The sequence below is a fragment of the Nicotiana sylvestris genome, chromosome 5 (assembly GCF_000393655.2).
Source record: "Nicotiana sylvestris chromosome 5, ASM39365v2, whole genome shotgun sequence".
Lineage (NCBI taxonomy): Eukaryota > Viridiplantae > Streptophyta > Magnoliopsida > Solanales > Solanaceae > Nicotiana > Nicotiana sylvestris.
In genome coordinates this window covers 14,888,306-14,909,555 of record NC_091061.1, presented here as the reverse complement: position 1 = coordinate 14,909,555, position 21,250 = coordinate 14,888,306, and the positions used below count along the sequence as shown (strand labels likewise).

Here is a 21,250-nt window from a genome sequence, read left to right as displayed (position 1 = left end):
AGAAAGCACATTTGCAGGTCCACCTGGCCAAGGAAAGGTTCCATCTTTGACAGATCTTGCTAGGGAGCAGCAAGTCATTAAAGCCAAATTGGGCAAGATTGAGCGGAGGCAGTTGAAGCAGAGAGAACATGAGAAGAGGAAGAGCAAGTTCTTGACAAAGATGATGAGTACACTGAGGAAATTTTGTGTATTAGATGACGACGACGAGGATGATTTGGAGCTCACAGTTCCCAGTATCTCCATCTCGGAGTGATGCAGTTTCAGGGTGCATCTCTTTCATTTTATCTTGTTTTGTTTAGTTGCATTGAGGATAATGCAACACTTTAGGTTGGGGGTGGCTCATTTATATGTGATGATGTATGTGGAGCGTGACTATTTTTTGTAAACTTGCGTAGATTGGTTAACGTTTGTAGTTTATTAGTGATATTTTGTTATTTATTTCTAGCATGTTAGTATTAGTTTTTATTTTCTTATTTTGTTACTTTATTTACTTGTAGTAATATAAATTAAACTCCTTGATTTTTCTTTTTGCCACAGTTCTTTTCCAAAAAAATAATTTGTGTCGAACCGGGTGAAGTCTTGATCTTTAAAATGAAGAATGATTGAAGTGATAATCCTTGTTGTGACTTTTAGGCTCTATTTTTGGCTCTTTGATTCATTAAATAGTCTTTTAGATGTGTTTTTATTTGGGTTCATTGATTTTAATTAGATTTTGGATTTATATGTCACTCGAGTTATGCATGTGCCACGTGTGGTGAGATTTGTTAAGTTCTTTTGCATTATTTGTAGTCTATAACTTGCCCGGAGTGTGATTCAAAGCGAAATCCTAGGCTAACTTGGTTTGAAAAATGATGTTAGGCCTTCTTTGGACCGTTATTGTGCTTTAAATTTCCTACTCATGCATATTTTCCCTAGTCAACCCTTTTGAGCTTTAAATTTCCTACTCATGCATATTTTCCCTAGTCAACCCTTTTGAGCTTTTAAACTTTTTTTTTTTTGGCAACCATGTTACAATCTTTAACCATTCCTTCTTTATTGATCTATTTTCTGGCATCTTACCTCCCTAAGTACTTTGAAAATGTAAACATAGGCTAAAAGCCTAAGTTTGGGGGTGAAGCTTGAAAAAGTTGTGATGTTAAAGTTGCTTAAAAGGTAAAGGTAATATAAAAAAAATAGTGGAACCTTCCTCGATTTTAAAAAAAAATATTATTTTGATGACGTCCAAATCTACTACTATAAAGTAAATGATCACGGTCGCATGCAATATAATTTACTCAACTATGAGTCGGGGTCGAATTCTACAGAGAACAATATGTAAGCGATTAGGCGTGTCAGAGAATCATCACTTATTATGCTAAGTCAAACACTTAAAAGGGTTTTGAGAAAATATTTATGTCTAAATGCGGAAACGTAAACTACCCTAGAAAGCAAATAAAATGATCAATGGCTCCAAGCATGGATACGATCCAAAGTATTTCACGATTTTACAATATGAGCGAGTTTATGTTAATTAGCATCAGTTAATAATTCTTTATTAGCTTCTTTCGAAAACTAACAAGACTTCTTAATTGAATTATCCTTAAAACAATTAAGAGATTAAGCATACCCGAATATGGCTACAAGTAGTTCAATCCTATCTCAAGGGAGAATCTATAATGTGAGGGTTAACGCCTCAAGTTCTTGTTAATTAATCTTTCCCAACCCCAAATTATCTTTTCCAAAATTAATTCGAAGTTAATAGGCGAGTCCTAGGTTAGTTAATCCCTTTGGAAACATTAAAGAACAAGAATAATTTTGACGTCATCAAACTTGATGCCAAGAAGACAAACTCCAACAGAGATACCGATCAATGCAGCACCAATTTTGACGTTGCAAATATGTCTCTCTTTACCTTTACCTGCTACACCCCCCCCCCCCCCAAAAAAAAAAAAAGAAGCAAAACCTGGGCCCTAAAACCTCCTCATTTCTACCCTGAAGATAATTCTATAGTCTGTAATTTTAAACTTTTTTTATCCTCCTTTATAGCCCGTTTGGCCAAGCTGCAAAAATCAGCTTATTTTGATAAATGTTTTTTTTCAAAAGTACTTTTGGTGAGAAGCAGTTTGTGTTTGACTAATTAGTTTGAAAAGCACTTCTGAGCAGCAATTAGTGTTTGGCCAAGCTTTAAAAAACTGCTTCTAAGTGTATTATTCTCAAAAATGCTTCTCAAAAAAGTGTTTTTGGAGAGAAGCTATTTTTTTCTGCTTCTCCAAAACTGCTTGTGCTTCTCCTCAAAAGAACTTTTTTTCCTTCCGGAAGCTTGGCCAAACAAAAGTGCTTTTGGCAAAAAAAAAACACTTTTGGCCAAAAATAAGCTTTGACCAAAGAGGTTATTAGTCTCTATACTTGTTCAAAGATGACTTACTCCAAAGCATTGATTCTATTGATAAATTGCTTTAAGTATAAGATAACTAGTAAAGCAAAATACAATCTCCTTTTCCTTTTCCTTTTAAGCAGATCAGCAGTAAGCATATATAACGTCGTCCCAAACCACCCTGTCTTGAGACAATACAGTATGTATTCCAACCAAAGTATGTGGTATTAATCACAAAACCACAGAAAGTCAAAAAGCAAAGGTATACACCAACAACTGCTAATAGCAAGTAGAAGTTGATACGAAATAGGTAACAGAACACATAACAAAATCTATCTATCCAAAAGTAAAAAGCGAACTTGCAATAGGTCACAACTTATACTGGAAGGCAACAGCTTTAGCATAATCTTTCTATTCTATAAATTTAGATCATTTCTTAAAACAGAAGAATAACTAGTAGAGTAACTAGTAAGTAATGCAACTAAACAACAAAAGCTGATGCATCCTTATTCCTCAACAGATTCAAGTAAAATTAAGAAGATAACAAAAAAGTTACCTCCTTTGCATACTGAGGATTCAAGATTTAACATACTAATCACTCATCAAGACGAAAACTTTTCAGCAACTAATCTTTGAGTCTCGACTTGAAATATCCACCGCACCAAGTCGTTCATTTTCAGGCAAAATTGACCAATTTGGTGACTGCACTGCCCTCAACCACTTAAAATCATCCACATTGGACCAATTCCCTGTTTCTTCACCAAGATTAGCTTCTTCAAGATCCTTCTCAATCCCATCATACTTCAAACAATACGGCGCAAACCTTACGCCATTACAATCCTCAATTATCGGCCTGCTCCTCACACGAAGATAAAAATCACACCTTTTTACTTGATGAATCCGAATCTGATGCGACGCCATCATAAAAACACAATCTTTCGCTTCATCAATCAAAACTGACCCGAAAACAGGTCCAACATAAACCTTACAATCAATCAGCTTATTTACAAACAATGCCCTTATATTTCCCATTAATCGCACCTCACAACCTCTCAAATCTGATAGCACAAATTCCCTAATCTCCTCATCACTGCCCCTATTATTAAATTCCTTCACTAACACCTCATTTTCATTTCCCCTAAATCCCGGAGAATCCAAAACTTTAAACCCTAAATCCTTCGATTCCACATTTTGGCTGTTGTTATCCAAAACCCTAATTCCTAAATCATCATTTTGGGTTGTGGTTTTCTTTGTTGATTTGTTCTTGAATGAGAATTTCTTCTTCGGAATTACATCGCACGTGACCTGTTCGACTATTTGTTTCAGATCTGCTACGGTTTTAAGGCACGTGCGGACTTCGTAAGAAGGAAGGGAAAATGAGTTTTCAGCGACGAGCTTTTCGAGATTAGAAATGGAGAGTGAGACGTTGTCGAGTTCGGGTTTTAAGGTCGGGTTGGAATGCGGGTCGGTTGTTTGACGGATGCGGGATAGTGTGGATTCAATGGAGTTTTTGGATTCGAAGAAACGAGAAAGGAAGGAGCTTGTGGAGTTTGATTCGGATTCGGGTTTGCGGGTCGAACGGGATTGGTGTAGGTTTGAAAGGCGTTCGATCATTGCTGCATGCTTCCGTTGGAGAGCGGAATCTGAAGAATCGGTGGTGGTGGTGGTGGTGGGGTTTGAGAGGAGATCGTCTTCTTCCATTGATGAAGATTCAGAGCTCAACTTTACTGAACGTGAAGGAAAATATTATGGAATAAAAATAATGGACTACTTTTGTTTAGACCGTTGCACTTTGGTCCCTCTAATTTTGGTAAATTGATACTCGGATTTCCACAATAATCAAGCTTGATTCATCATATAATAAGTCTTTTTTTTCTTTTGCTTCGCAAATCACAACAGGTGATAAGTGGGTTACAGTGGTGGAATATCCCATGTGGTATTATATCCCACGGGATTAATTATCTCATCTTCTATATGAAATACTTAATCCTAGTGTAAAAGTTATCCCGAAATTAATTAATATACCAAATCAAACATGAGATAAAGTTAATACCAAATTTTGTCCCGAAACTATTATTCTATCTCATGTTACCAACAATGATGGGATATATCCTACCTTCTATATGGGATACCTAATCCCATCATTTCAGTGTAAAAGCTATTTCGGAATTAGCTAATACCCCAAACCAAATATGGAATAAAGTTAATCACAAACTTTATCCCGTAATTATTATTCTTATCCCATATACCAAACAACTCCTTAGAGAATGGTCATCGAACTAGAGGTCTATGCAACACGTCATAAAGCTTTACTTTGCAACCAAACACCACTTAGGGGTCGTTTGATTGGAATATGATTTATACCGATATAAGTTATATTGAGATAAGTTATGCTGGGATTAGTTATACTGGGGTTGTTTATTTATTGTTTGGTATGTTGTATTAAGAATGACAATTGCATAATCTATACTATATTAAAAGCACGAAGGCCCTTAGCGAAATATCGTTCGCCTTTTTTACCCTTTTAAAATATAGTTCATGTCACACCTCCTTTTTGCGCGCCTACCCCGAAGGATAAATGCGCGAGGGGTTTTTTTCAATTTAAGTGATAATATTCGAAAATGGGATTATTTTTTAATTCAGAGTCGCCACTTGGGAAAGGTTTGGCTTGTGGTGTCCCAAGTCACCGGTATATCTTGAATCCCAATTCGAGGAAAATATTCGACTTTCCAAATGAAGTCTGCGAACCGGAAATTCTAAGTAAGGAATTTTGTTGACCCGAGGGAAGGTGTTAAGCACCCCCGAATCTCGTGGTTCTAGCACGGTCGCTTAAACTGTTGTAATGGCTAAATATCTGATTTTATTCGATTATGAACTTATGTGCAAATTTTAACTTTTAACCGCTTTTATTATTATTATTATTTTTATCGAGAATTGCAACATCGTGAAAATATATCTCGAACCACGTCACATCAATGCACCCGTGGTTATCGACATATTTCGACTCTGTTGAGATTTGGATTTGGGTCGCATAAATGCGCACCCGAGTTTAGGGATGTAATATTATTAAAATCATGCCTAAAGAATCTAACGTTTTATTACTTTGGAGAAGGCCGTGAAATTTGCTAAACGGCTCATCCCGAAGTCTAAGTATTCAATTAAACATTTATCGAGGGCCCCGCAATTTATGCGTTTTATTGGGCGAGACTCATCTCATTTATTTTAAAAGGACAATCCTAAAGTGCCTACATTTTTTCTATTAAATTTGTCTCTACAAATGAAAGAGAAAAGGTCTTAATTTATTTACATGCTTGAGTTGTTATAGTTGGGTTTCGAATATGATTCATAAAATCTGAAAATGATGCAAGCAGGGCAGTCCGTTGCCAATGCGGGCCCAGACCCAATGTGTATGGTACAAACTGGGCCCGGGCCATCTCATTCACATGTTACTACCTGGTTACATTATACTAGGTGTGCTCACAGTTTGTCAAATTAAAAAAAAAAAAAAAAAACTTGGCAATCTAATTTTAATCCTAAACCACTTACATGCTAAAATTAACCAATAGTATTTAGCTAAACAATATTCTTATAAGTTCCGAAATGATCTATTCGTTTAATGAACTAACTGTTGAATGTTTAAGAATAGTCTAAATCAGCTAACACGCTTTTGAGACATGATAATCATCCAACAATAACGAATTAACTAGACAGAGTTACTACACCATTTATTTATTTTAGGGCAATACATAGACAGTCGTCCGCTAAGCTACCGTCAGATGTTCCATTATATATATTAAACAGCTACATGATTCTAATTAGAGTAAGCTAAATAATGTATATATACAAATAAAATTCAGAATATAATTAAGATAAATTCAGAACATCAACTCTTCATTTCATATTCATGCTTCACGTTTCAGTTTACATTAACCAGCGTGTCAGTTGTGTACCTGATATTGGAAGCAGAAGAAAAGTAAGATCAGCAGAAATGCAGTAGCATATAACAACAGCAACACCCAGCAACCAGTAACAACCAGCAACGAGAAACCAGTAACAGATTTTAAAATCAAGATAAAAATCCAGCAAACCAGTGAAGTAGTGGCAAACAACCAACCAAACTCCAGGAACAAATCAAACAAAAATTCAGAGACACCAACAACAATTAACAGGCAGAAGTAAAGGGAATCTTTTCAGATTGAAAGACTAGTTAATGTTTAACCCTTAATTTCTGAATCCGTACATCAGAATATTTAGATTGTATATCAGGTGTATACTACTCTCTCTTTAAATTTCCAGAATATTTTTATTTTTATTTTTTGAAGTCTTAATATTTTTCGGAATTTTTCTCTCTCTTTAATATCCAGCTCCCTTTTTTTTTTCAAATTCTGTCCAAGTCCCCTCTATTTATTACCAACTTTCAGCATTTTAAAATTAAATCCCACTATCTTCCACCCATCCCCCTTTTAATCCCACTACCTAATGTTTTATCCCCCATTATGTACTATTTTAATATTATTTAATCTTAATGGACATAGCACTCAAAATAAATAATTGTTCAGATTTTCAATTCCAAAAATACCCCTCCGACCTTACTGAAATTACCATTTTACCCCTGAAAATACTACAATTTACCAATCTACCCCGTCAACTATAACCAATTCACCTAATCAATTCCAACCAAAATATAGCAGTTATAACCAATTCCTAATCAAATTTTATGAACAAACTCAAACTAAATGATGAACAACAAAGAAACAACTGGAATTATTTTGACTGAACAATCTTTAAACAACAAATCTACTTTCAGATTCAACAACAATAACAAACAAGTATATTCAAATCATTGAGCTCAAATTCAAATTAAACTTAAACAGAACAAATAAACGGATTCAAATCACTAAACTCAATAATCAATTGATCTTCAAATTAAATCCAACAACATTACAACAAAGATGCATGATTCAAAATAAATCAAAAAATTAAAAACCAAAACATAAACTCACATTGAATCACTGGATTAAAACGAACTTCAAACAAAAAATGAACACGAATTAAATCTATATTAAACAACAAACATGACGGATTCAAACGATTTAAACTAACACTCTTCTATATTAAAACTAAATCCTTTTAAATTAATAAAACAAACTGAAAAAATAATTAATTGAACTTCAACTTAAATCTAACAACATTATAATTAAACTAACAATTTCTACATAAAAATAAACAAGAAAAAAATGAAACAAACTGAAGAAAAATAAAAAAAACAATAAACACGAATTGGTTAAACCAACTAACCGGATCGGAACGACGATGAACTCGAATGAAAACAAATCTGCCCGGAAACAATTATCGCACCAAAAAATCTTGACGCCGAAGACGACCACGAATGGACGATCGAAGAAGATGGTCGTTTGAAGACGAAGCAGTGGTGGCGAAGAGGCGGTGAAGCAGTAGCAGCTGCTACTGCTGAGCATGCTCGACGGAGGGCAGCTTTGGTAGTCGTCCATGGCTGGATGTAGCAGAAGGCAGCAATAGCGACAGACATGGGAGGTCGACGGACGTAGCAAGAGCAACCACACGCAGCCATGGTCGTTCGACGGACGTAGCAGGAGCAACAGTGCTGGACGTGACAGTGGTTGAAGACGATAGAGAGGCAGCCATGGTCGTTCGATGTGGATCTGGTCGAGTTGCTGGACGTGACAGTGGTGAAGCAGCCATGGACGTTGGTTGTTTTGGACGTGAGGTCGTCGATGGCTGCTGTGGTTGGTCGACGAGCGACGGGGAGCAGCAGACGCAACAGCCATGGGAGCTTGACGAGCTCGTCAATGGCGGATGTTGTTCGTCAATGAAGACGAAGCTTGGGCAGCAGCTGGTCGAAGAAGAAGAAGACGCGCAGCCGTGGGAGCTTGACGAGCTTGTCAATGGCGGATGTTGTTCGTCGATGAAGATGAAGCTTGGGACGAAGAAGCTGAAGACGGGGCAGCCATGGGAGCTCGACAAGCTCGTCAATGGCGGACGGGGAGGTTCGTTGGCGTTGGAAGGGGTGTGAGATGAGGAAGATGAAGATGTGAAGAGAAAGAGGGTCTTTTGCACTGTAGCAGCTGAAAGAAACCAAACTTAGGCTTTAGGGTTGTGTATATTTGTGTTATAATTGGAGCGGGTCGGGTCGTGGAGTGGGTATGGGTACAACATTGGGCTTGGGTCAAGGGTTTTGGGTTGGGTAGAGGTGTTTTGGGCCTAGGTTCAAAATTGGAGAAGAGACCCAATTCCGATTTTCTTTATATTTTTTGCTCTATTTTCTTTTACTTTCTAATTAATAAAACTAAAATTCTAAATTAAGTTATAAACTAAATCTTATAAAAAATACTAATTAATTCCTAGCAACAATTATCATACATAATTAAACACCAATTAAAACAAAATTGCACAATTTGACATTGAATGCTAAAAATGTAAACGATGCATATTTTTTGCAATTTTCATTTCTTGTAAAACAAACTAAATTACTTCTAATTGTAAACTTAAATCCTAAATGCAAATGTGATGTATTTTTGTATTTTTTTTATTAATTTAACAAATAAACATGCATGGACAAATACACATAATTATTGAAAATGCCACGAAAAATTCTCAAAATTGCATACAAAGGAAAATTGTTTTATTTTGAATTTTTGGGAGTAATTCTCTTATAGGGCAAAAATCACGTGCTTACAGTTCATATTGGACAAAATAGTCATTAGATTTTCCTAATATTTAGGAATAGTCATTTAATTATTTTCCTAATATGTAAGAGTATTTATTTATTTATTTATTTTCCTAATATTTAGAATTTTAATTTTTTAATTCTAGAATTTCTACACATTTCAATCCAAACTAGGAAAGTTTTGTCCGCTTTGTAAGAGTTTGTTTTGTTAATAAAGTTTTACACTTTCAACTCCATTCAAATTTAGGAGTATATTATATTAAAGAGAAAAAACATAATAAAGAAAAAAGGATTGAAGGAAACGGGTGAAAGATCCCATGTATGTCAACGACGGGATTTTGTTCTTATTTTCGACTTTTATATTTCATTCACTTATTTATTTTAGTGTTTGTATAGTTCGTATAGCATTAAAAACATCTAATTAAGAATTTAAATAATTTGAAATTTATTGATTTCAAAATCATAAATATTAATAATAATAAAACTAGGATTGAAATAGCTCCTAAAATAGTATTTGTATATATGATACAAGAGTAAATGTTATGTTTTCTTTTACTAAAAGTAATAATAGTAATAATGTATTAATAAATATGTATAGAATATATAAATAATGTATTTGATATTCTATATTATTTTCTAGAAGCAGAATGTATAATTAGGTGAATGACAGATAAAACAAACAAATTATAAAGATTATAATTATGTAATTCCACAAAGCTGTTTATTGACCAAGTTTTATTCCAAAAAGATCTAATAATGTACCGTAAATTAAAATATTATTTATTTTTTAACATTTAAGACTTCAAGTAGCTAAATTTTTTATTAAATTTTTATATTTGAATTATGTAGGACTCCTAATATTAGAAATTTAAAATTGAATAAGATTTTGCTTATGTTTGTAATATTTATCTATCTATCTATATTAAAGGCTTTCATTTAATTTAATTTTATAATTCAGGGCACATTAATATAATATTTATGTAATTTTTAAGAATTTTATATTCATTGACATGACTACACGCGCAATGCGCGTATCCTATTACTAGTATCTAAAAAGAAGGTATAAGTTATACCGGTGCTAATTACTCCACCTTCTATAAGGCATAAATTATTCCGGTGTTAAAAATAACACCGGGATAACTTATACCTGGTTTGCTAACCAAACAGAGTATTAAGGTGGTATTAAATTTTTATACCACCCTTATACCTTCTTATACCTCATACCAAATGACCCCTTAAGTTTTTTAATTTTCCAAAGTGTTGATTTTTTTTTTTTTTGTGTGTGTGTGTGTGTGTCTTGAGTTATTATAGAGTAATTTAATGTTCAAGCTTTCTAGTAAAAGGGTTCCAAAAACACCACACAAATAACAGGGAACCCTTGAATATTTTTAGTAGCAACTGCAGAAAACCAACATAAGGTGGCAGCACAAAAACTGAAATGAAGACAACTACAAACAAATACCATTTCATAGTATATTCTGCTAAGAAATGGTTAAAAAGAAAGGATTCCTGAACTAGGAATCACGAGATATATAATCACAAGTTTTAATAGTAACAACTGGATCTTTAATGGTTTTCTAGAGAAAAAAGTAATCAGCTACCTCACCATCAGAATTGAAAGAACTTGTGGTACGACGTGAATAAAAACCCAAAATTGTTCCAAACCGCATCAAGATCTAATAAATGAGCTAATTGAACATCTATAATATATAATTGAATGCAACTGCATCTTTGTGTATGTTCAACTTCTTATCTCTCTCTTGTTACGTACAAAATCTAGCAAGCGCAACCTCCTCCTTGCTGCTCTGTGTGAGATGAACTTGAGGTAGGCTTCAAATTCACATCAACCATGTCTTCTTGCTTTGTGGACGAAAGGGCTTCCATTCCTGGTAAAGCAGCAGCAATCTTTCGGAACAGAGGCTGTAATGTTCAATCACATTTTAGGGTCATCCTATTTGACTATTAATCGGCTACACAACTATGAAAATGAAATGAAGTAGACTCCATTATGTGCAAACAAAAATTAAGTGATGAAGAGGAGATTGCAGCTCCATAACAGTTTGACCAAGGGGCAAAAGAAATAGAACAGCAATTGTATCTAGGGGGTTGAGATTACTGTACCTTGATATTGAATCCAGCTTTAGCACTGGTTTCTATGAACATTACATTAAATTCCCGAGCCTTGGTTTCACCTTCTTCAATGGATACTTGCCTGTTTAAACATCAACGTCCAAATCAGAGAAATAGTAGAATAGATTGACATCATATTATAGTAGAGTTAAATCCAATTTCCCCTTATCAATAATCTTTAAAAAGCAGGTTTTATTTTCTGAAGGAATATAGGAAGAAAGAAGCAAATTGGCAAGAGACCATGCCGAAAAAAAAAAAAAAAAAAAATCTAGGCTCAAAGTCCTTCCGGCTATAAGCTCTATAGAATGAAACAAATTAGAAGTCCTCGACTCTTCGAAAATAATATTCAAGAGCCGGAGCATGTATTACAGAATCGCATACCAATATGGATGCTGAGAGCAGAATTCTAGGCATGACCATGAATCCTAAAAAAACTAGAGGCTACAAGGTTAACTAGGCCTAAAAGGAATCATGACAACGTTAAACAAAATAGGAAAAGGTAAACCACGAAAAAGGTACTGTTGAATTTGGCAAATTTTTGTCCCACATCGGTGGGCTCTTAAGTTTTAGGGGGAAAATCCCCCCAAAACTTAAGAGCCCACCGATGTGGGACAAAAATTTGCCAAATTTGCCAAATGTATATAGTGTGAATAAGTCACAACTACTATACCAAAAATTATGACAGCCACCAAATAATAAATAAGACAATAAAGCAACAGGTACAGCTCCAGTTAAGTGGGCAGAGCAACTGCCAAAGAAAATGAATCAACGAAAGAAGCAGTCATCTGCAAACCCACCTTTTATCAACAAGATCAGTTTTGTTCCCAACAAGAACGATTATGACATCACTGCCCCGTTCAGTACGTACTTCCTCAATCCACTTTGAAGTGTTTAGAAATGATTGGCGGTCTGCAAATGCGATGCTTTATCAGAAAAAAATATGCCATGGCACATAAGAAAATAGAGAATAATCAAAGAAAAAAAATCATAGTGCATCGGATAACCAATAGACTGACTTCCTTAGAAACTTCTCTACTCAGTATGCTCACTAATCCTAAAATTGTTGAGTAGACCACAAAGAGCACAGATATATGTAGAAACATTCTATAAAGACATTTTCAATCAATTACTCACTGGCAACATCATACACAATTACAGCGACAGAAGAATCTCTGATGTAGCTCGGAATAAGACTCCTAAATCTCTCCTGACCAGCAGTATCCCTGTATATGTAAGGTATTACATTAGGAAAAGAATAAAATGAATGGCTAATAAACAAATTATTATATCGGTCAGTAAGATGATTATAATCCAAAGTGCAACAGCATCTGACTTAGTCGTAGAAGAATGTTAACAATTACTAGCGGACTCCAATGCTATTTGAGGAACAGATTACTTTCTATACTTATCTGTATAAGGTTTTGCTAGTTATAGGGAAAACTGACCTCTGTTCTTCAAAGCATGTAAGGTTTTGCAAGAACTAGGGTCAACTGACCTTCCAACTTAGGTGCATTAGTATGTCTAGGCACAATGTTCTAATTGGAAGGATATAGTCTCTTAATCCAGCTTCTTATTTTGACATGTATGAACATCTGAAAAGTCATCTTGTACGTTAAAGAAATCATGCATATACATTTCTTAATATCTGGTCTTCCTAAACCCCAACAAAAAGTAACCAAGGGTTAAGGGTCACAAATAAGTATTTGTGGGCGTGTTTACTGTTCAAGTGTGGTAATTAAGGTTCATCTAGCTAACTAAACAATTCTACGTTTCCTTTCACATTTTCAGGTATATTCTTAGACAATAACTCTAAAATCAATAAAACTGCAACTTTAGAATAAGATAATAGCAGAAAATGATATCCAGCGTTTCTAACCTAGAAATAAAGAGAGGGCATACCAGAGCTGCAAGCGAACTGTTCGATCTTCAAGGTACATTGTCTTCGACAAAAAATCAATACCAATTGTAGCCTGCACATTTAGAAACATGGTAATCGAGAGGTTGATACTAATTCAATTGATCAGCTTGAGAAAATGGCCAACTCTCTATTCCGAACTGTCACAAAGAAGGGTGGGAAGTTGGAGACGGAGGAGCAGATCCAAAAATAAATCTGCTTGAATAATGGATCGCATTTTGTATGCCTAAACTTGTGGAGAGATTAATGACACAACTGAAGGTCTAAGTAGCACCCAAAGATGGAGCAGAAATTGTAAAGGAAGATTAAAATTTCAAAGTCAATTAATTGATTCCCATCAAGTTGTTCTCACATCTTTGTCCATTGGGTTAGATACTTCACTCGAAGTCAGTAACCAAGAAATAAAAATTAATCTCAATGCAAAACAAAAAACCTGTAGTCGTTACTAACAAAGTGTTTGTCTATCAATGAGCCTCAGAATTCGTTAACACCACAAGCATGTTTATTATATTTCTGCAAATGAGTCTGTTAGTGAAAAATAATCAAGGCCGCACGTGACATAATTAAGAAAATAAAAGTGAGCTCTCTCTAAAGGCTTAATCTTTTAGATGAGATGGCGATCCAGTTCAACAATTAGTTTGGTAGAGGTTCGTTATGAAGGCGTTTTCAATTCAACATATCGGTCTTAGAAAGAGTGACCAGTTAAGATTTAGGAACCATATGACTTGAAAATCATAATTTTAACTTTCCCACACTACTAATTGCAGTGCAAGATTTTCATTTAAGTGAAAAGGATGAATGGCATGAGAACTTGAAATCGCCAGTAGCAGGAATTAAGATACATGAATTATATCCTAAAAGAGCAGTAGAAATTGCCCAAAGTTTCTGATGAAAATGAGAAATAGACAAAGCACAATCACGTCGCGACCAAAAGGCACCATGGATCCACATAATTATCACAAAAGATTTCATCTTGGAACTCATAGAATTTCAATATCATTTCCATTTATGTGAGCTTTTTGTAACGTAGAGCCGACACCCGGAAATAGGAAAGATGTTTGATAAAATCCTTATCTGAGGGCGGCCTAAGAAGTATTGGGGAGAGATGATCAGGCAGGACATGTCGCGACTTCAGCTTACCGATGACATGGCCCTTGATAGGAGAGTATGGATATCGAAGATTAGGGTAGAAGGGTAATAGGTCATAGTGTATTTTTCTGACCCGTTTCGGGTTTATTAGGGCTAGCCTGCTAGTACCTTGTCGTTGATTCTTAGAGTGCTAGTTTTAGGGTTATTTTTAGTACTATCTTCTGCTTCGGTTTTCTAGTACCCTATCATTGTTACTGCTTGGCTATTGCTATTGCTATTGCTTTGCTTTCTTCCATCTGTTTTTTCCGGTTCATACATTGTTGGTTTTATTTTCCTGGCTTGTTGTTGATATTTACTTGTTTTTATTCTTCCTCTAAAGCCGAGGGTCTCTCGGAAATTGCCCCTCTACCTCCCTAGATAAGGGGTAAAATGTTTACGTACACATTACCCTACCCAGACCCCACTTGTGGGATTCCACTAGGTTGTTGTTGTTTTCTAGTAAATTGATAGAATACCAAAATTATACAAAAAATCCAACGAAAATATACAATTTTGACGATGATCTCGGAGAAAATTGATACAGTATAACACAAAAATTTTCGTGATTGAAACTCAATATAGCAGAACAGAAAGATTTATATAACCAACTCCAACTAATTTGTGATTGAGACTAAATTCATTGACTGTATGATCCAATGTCAAGACAATAGGATGACAAAAAAAAAAAACGAAAAGGAAAATTTTGATTTAATAAAATTGAAATATTGGAAATGGGAGATTAACCTGGTAGGTGGTGTCGAATTTATCGTACATGAAGCGAGTAATGATGCTGGTTTTTCCAACAGATTGATCTCCCAAGAAAACCAGCTTGTATTTTGCTAATGGCGAAACTGCCGCCATTATTGAATTCTCTTTCTCTTCTTCTTCTTCTTCACTCTCTCAAGATGAGATCTGAATCGGCGAAAAGAGAGAGAGAAGAGAGAAAATTGAGGAAGAGATAAAAGAGAAGCAACAAAAGGAAAGAAGGCAACAATGTTTTTGAATTGTCAATTTGTATTACATACATACGACTCCGAGAAGAAACCGCCAACTAAATGCTTCAGCACCAACTAGTCAAATCTTTCCTTTCTTGGAAAAAGTTCAAAAGGACTTCTATGCCCCTAACATTTCTTTTAATGACGTTCTTGTCACAAGAATGGCTAAGAGAAAGTACGAGTCTAGAGTATCCAAAATTTGAATATTCTGGTTCGAGTTCGGAATTTATTTTTTTATTTTTATTTTTTTTTAAAAAAAATTCAGGAAAACTCGTAGTCGTTATTCTTCGGGCGCATACCTGCTTACTGTATAATAGTTTGCAAATCACACAAAAAATATAAATCGCACTGGGCAAGCCCGACGACGAGCTCTGTCTGAGAAGGTTGTTGGTGAAGGGAATCAATATTAGACCTCCTACATGAGAAACCACTCGCTCAACCGACTCAGTCAACGTTTAGGGGTCGAGTTCGGAATTCTAACAATTATAACTTGTACTTATTATGGTATTTTTTTCAATATATATACATACAAGCTAAAGTTATTAGGTTCAAATGAACTCATAAAATGTATACTAGATTCGTCGGTAATTACGACTTATGGTTCATATTATCTGTCAAGGAAAACGTCTAGTAGTCATCATACTACAAAAGTATCTTGATCTCTCCTTAAACGTGATCATTTAATTAGTACTCCACTAATTAGAATGGTAAGAATATATCTAGAAAAAAAAAAGGTAATATACATCACTTTTTGTTTTTCTAAATTACCAATTTTTTTAACACAAATTTAGCTAATCAAAATGATTAATATTTGGAGCTTCAAGTAGTATAATTTTTTAAATAATGAGAAAGGTCTAAAGTTAATAACGGTTCATATTATAGTAAGGAAGCCGGCGTACTAAAGCTGAAGGAAAAGGAGATTTTCGAGATATGCAAGGCATGACTTTGCATGGTTACGAATCAATCAATTAGAAAGTTGCCTACCACCAAAAGTCAAACTATTATTTTATTTGAAATGTTAAACTTAATAATTAAGAATACTGCACGATATATCATCTTTATCAACTTTTTGAACTCTCAAAATTTGTGGACTTCAGCAACATGCACTTTGCTTCATCTTTAATATAGGTTTCATGTTATGTTTAACAAACGCCAAGACTCCTTTTTGTCACGACCCGAATTTTCCGTCTTCGGGAGTCGTGATGGTGCCTACTAATGTGAGCTAGGCAAGCCGACTATTTAAAAAAATTATTCTTTTACCCATTTTATATTCTTTAACAATTATGAAGCAATAGCGTGTAGATAGCGGAATTTACAATAAGCGAAAGAAATACAGTAAACTATCTGAAATATGTATCTAATAGAACTGTTTGAGCATCGACTATCCAAAATTGGTGTCATAATTTTACAAATGGTCTAAGAATACTATATACAAAGTCTGAAAGATAAAAAATATACTATTTCTGAAATAAGTAAAGAAAACAGGATAAATGAAAGATAGGAGATGACGCCGGTGAAGATTCTTGGCGGGTCACGTTTAATTTGGCTGGAAATTTCAAGTTTGCATTGGAACTCTCCACGAATGGCGTGATGGAAAAGGGTATTGTTGGTAATGTTCAGTGAATAAAGATTCAAACTTTCTTCAAATTGGGAAAAAATATTTGATGGTTTAGTTCAGTTTGGCTGTAATTTTCAAGTATGTGTTGAAACCCTCCATCAAATAATGTGACAAGAAGGGTATGAATTGATACTTGGGAGTTGTTTGGAAAAAAAGGGGAAAATGCTTAAATGGAGAAACTCGGATTCATATAGCGGACTCCAACTTGTTTGGGACTGAGGCTCGGTTGTTGGGCACGGATCTGGTTCAGGATGCCTTGGACAAGGTCAGGATTATTCAGGATAGGCTTCGTACAGCTCAGTCCAGGCAAAAAAGTTATGCCGACTGCAAGGTTCGTGATTTGACATTCATGGTCGGTGAGCGGGTATTGCTTCGAGTGTCGCCTATGAAGGGCGTTGTGACATTTGGGAAGAATAGCAAGCTTAGCCCTAGATTCATTGGCCCGTTTGGGATTCTTGATTGAGTGGGAGGGGTGGTTTACAGACTTGCGTTGCCGCCGAGCTTATCAGCCGTGCATCTAGTGTTTCATGTGTCCATGCTTCGGAAGTATCACAGTGATCCAGCCCACATGTTAGATTTTAGCACTGTTCAGTTGGACAAGGACTTGTCTTATGAGGAGGAGCTGGTAGTTATTCTAGACGGTAGGTTTGTCAGTTGAGATCGAAGAGTTTTCCTTCTGCTCGTGTTCAGTGGAGAGGTCAGCCTGCTGAGGCATCGACCAGGGAGTCCGAGTCCGATATGCGGAGCCGTTATCCCCATCTTTTTCCCGACTCAGGTACTTCCTTCTTCTGTCCGTTGGAGGACGAACGGTTGTTTTAAAAGTGGAGAAATAAACTTTGCGTTCTGAGGCCTTAAACCCTCTTTCAGCATCACCTCGATTTGCGTGCACAGTCCGGGCACGTAGCCAGAAAGCCATTATGTGAAAATCTATGAAAACTAATGAATTTTGACTTTAAAATGAATTTAAGTTGACTTCGGTCAATATTTTGAGTAAACGAACCCGGCCCCGTGATTTGATGGTCCCGAGGGTCCGTACGAAAATATGGGACTTGGACGTATGCTAGGAATTGAATTCCGAGGTCCCAAGCCCGAGAAATGAATTTTTGAAAGAAATTGTTTTGCTGAATTAATTATGAAGCAAAGAAGAGAATTTATGTTTGAAACTATTGGTATCAGGCCCGTATTTTGGTTCCGGAGCCCGGTACAAGTCTTATATGTGATTTAAGATGAGTCTGTGAAATTTGGTAAGGAACGGACTTGAAACGACGTGAATCGGACCGTATTTGAGAAAGTTGGAAAATTTGAAGTTCTTAAGAAATTTCATGATTTTGATGCTAAATTCATAGTTGTTGATGTTATTTTGGTGGTTTGAACGCACGAGCGGGTCCGTATGATATTTTTAAGTTGGTGTGCATGTTTGGTTTGGAGCCCCGAGGGCTCGGGTGAGTTTTGGATAGGCCACGGAGTAGAATTGGACTTGGAAAAATTGCAGGTTTCAACTGTTCTATTGCAGGCCTGCAGGCTTCGCATTTACGAAGCCTAGCTCGCAAATGCGAGGGCTGGGTCGCAAATGCGAACTAGCTCAGGCCAGCCTTCCCTTGCAAATGCGAGTTTTCCATCGCAAATGCAAAGCCCCCCCCCCCCAGTTACTGTCTTAGTCGCAAATGCGACTCCTGTATCGTAAATGCGACTTCGCATTTGTGAGAGGTCTATTGCAAATGCGAAGAAGACCGGAAAATAGACTGAGTCGCAAATGCGATATTTTGTTCGCAAATGCAAAGGTCTCAGAATTCTAATTGCGAACCCTGGTCGCAATTGCGACATCAGAGACCTGTAAATTCATAACTTAGACGCATTTCAACCATTTTTCACACTCTTTCAAAACCAAAACATACTAGGGCGATTTTTCAAAGGAAACTTCTTCTACAAATCGATTGTAAGTGATTTCTAACTAGTTTTTTTCAATCTTTAACATCTTTTCATATGATTTCAACTCAAAATCAATGATTTTCATGGGGGAAATTGGGTATTTTACTAGAACCTAGGTTTTTCAAAAATTGGGGATTTGGACCTCGATTTGAGGTCCAATTTCAAAACAAATTATATATTTGGGTTCGTGGGGGAATGGGTAATCGGGTTTTGTTTCGAACCTCGTTTTTGACTTCTTGGGTAAAATCTTGGAAAACTTTTTTCCATGCATTAGCATTGATTCATTTAGCGTTTATTGATGTAATTAAGTAACTTGTGGCTGGATACAAGCGAGTTGGTGGTGGAATCAAGAGGTAAAGTGATAGTTGAGGCTTGAATTGTGTTCGTGGCATCGAGGTAAGTATTTGGTCTAACCTTAGCTTGAGAGATTAGGAGTCGTGTCTTATTTGCTACGTGGTAACTGTGGAGTACGACGTATAAGCATGGTGACGAGTATCTATACGTCGGTATCAAGCATGCCCGTGAGTCTTGTATTGTAATTGTTATGACATGTTGTGGTTTATTGCGCTTCATATAGGGATTATCATTATTGTTCCCTTGTCGAGATGTTATTATCATTATTGTTCCCTTGCCGGGATGTTTGTTTTGATATTATTGTTCCTTTGCCGGAATGTTGTTATATTGCTCTTATTCCCTTGCCGGGATTCTTTTGTAATTGTTGTTAATTTGTAAATGGGATCGGGTGGCACGCCACAACGAAAATATATGAAATGGGAGCGGGTTGCACGCTTGCAACAAAATATATGAAATGGGAGTGGGTTGCACGCCTGCAACGAGATATATGAAATGGGAGAGGGTTATGAAATGGGATCGGGTTGCACGCTTGCAACGAGATATATGAAATGGAGCGGGTTGCACTCCTGCAACGAGATATATAAAATAGGATCGGGTTGCACGCCTGCAACGAGATACATGAAATGGGATCGGGTTGCACGCCTGCAACAAGATGTGAAATGAAAGTGAATTCTGCATTGTTTTCCTTATCCTTGTCAGTAAGTGGATTTTGGTTTCTTTATATTTCCTCTTGATATTCTATTGTCATCTGTTATTCCCCGAAGCATGTTTTCTCCCTCCCATCTTTAACTGTAATTATCTGCTTTTATTTTTTTGTTATATATGATTTAACTGCACAGGTTTATTTGGTAGTCTGGTCCTAGCCTCGTCACTACTTCTCCGAAGTTAGGCTAGGCACTTACCAGCACATGGGGTCGGTAGTGCTGATAGTACACTCTGCACTGCGTGCAGATACCGATACCGGAGCGCTTGGACCACAATGAGGGTGTTGTCTTCAGTCCACACAGGCGACCCGAGGTACTCTTTAAGTATCCTCCTGGAAAGAAGTTAGCTATGCGCATGAAAATTAGAGCAAATTGTATATTTTAGTTAGTAAAGCTATGGGAAGAATTTATCTTCGAGAAATTTCGGAATCCGGGCACGTGGGCCCGAGGGCATTTTGGTCAACTTTTCGAGTGGAGTTGGGAACTTATATAATTTGAATTGTTACAAGTGCTCGTTGTTTAAATAGTTTTGGGGCGTTGTGCATCAATTGGAGTCGTTGGAAGGGCTTGGAAGCCGGTTATGGAAATTTTGGAGTGAGGTGAGTCTCCTTTCTAACCTTGTAAGAGGGAATTGTCCCCATAGGTGAGTTAATTGGTTATGTGCTCCTATTTTTGGGGGCTACGTACGCACAAGGTGATAAGAGTCCGTGCGTAGCTACTATTATGCTATTGTCCGGGTAGTCTAGGACCCAAAAGCATGTTGTACTTGGAAATATTTGTAATCCTATTGACGATTTGAATTGCTTAGATCACATCGGATAAATAAGTGAATTTCTAAAAGATTGAGCTTCAATTGGATTTTCCTTGGATAGTTGTTCCCTAATGAAGTCTTGATTAACTGTTTGAATATGTGATTCTATGTGTACCTGCGTCGCATGTATGATTCGCGAGCAGGGTGTTTGTTTATTTTATGTTGACCGCACCGCATGGATGATTCGCGAGCGGGGTAGTAGATGCATCTATGGTTCAGGCCGTTCGACCCTGGGCCGTACGACCTCGGCATGATATGTGCATGCTTGTATTGCTTGCCTGAGAATTTTAAATGTTGATATTTGTCTTTCCTGGCCACAGATAAATTGATAAAGGTAATGAAAAGCAAATCTTTGGAAATCCTTTATTATTTGAGAAGTTGTTTACCTGCTTTCTGGCTTTATGAGTTTAATTTTGCTCTATAAAATTCATGAATTTCTCACACTTTTACTATATTATCATTGGACCACTAGTAAGTGTCGAAGTCGACCTCTCGTCTCTACTTCTTTGAGATTAGACAGGATACTCATTGGGTACACGTTGTTTTCATACTCATACTATACTTGATGTGCATTTTTGTTGCACAGGTTCATATGTAGCTAGTGGTT

The 21,250-nt window shown here is 36.2% G+C and overlaps 2 protein-coding genes across 2 annotated transcripts; both read right to left on the bottom strand.

Annotated features, from left to right (window-relative positions):
• Positions 1-2,729: 2,729 nt before the first annotated feature.
• Positions 2,730-4,150, bottom strand: LOC104216017 (tubulin-folding cofactor C). The gene has a single exon (XM_009765978.2). It carries the CDS (start codon positions 4,052-4,054, stop codon positions 2,972-2,974), a length of 1,083 nt encoding a protein of 360 aa, XP_009764280.1. The 5' UTR covers positions 4,055-4,150; the 3' UTR covers positions 2,730-2,971.
• Positions 4,151-10,551: 6,401 nt separating this feature from the next.
• LOC104216019 (ras-related protein RABH1e) lies at positions 10,552-15,259 on the bottom strand. Its single transcript, XM_009765979.2, has 6 exons — positions 14,977-15,259; positions 13,089-13,159; positions 12,324-12,412; positions 11,987-12,098; positions 11,181-11,271; positions 10,552-10,979 (listed from the first exon to the last, which is right to left on the bottom strand). Exons 1-6 carry the CDS (start codon positions 15,091-15,093, stop codon positions 10,836-10,838), a joined length of 624 nt encoding a protein of 207 aa, XP_009764281.1. The 5' UTR covers positions 15,094-15,259; the 3' UTR covers positions 10,552-10,835.
• Between the last annotated feature and the right edge of the window lie 5,991 nt (positions 15,260-21,250).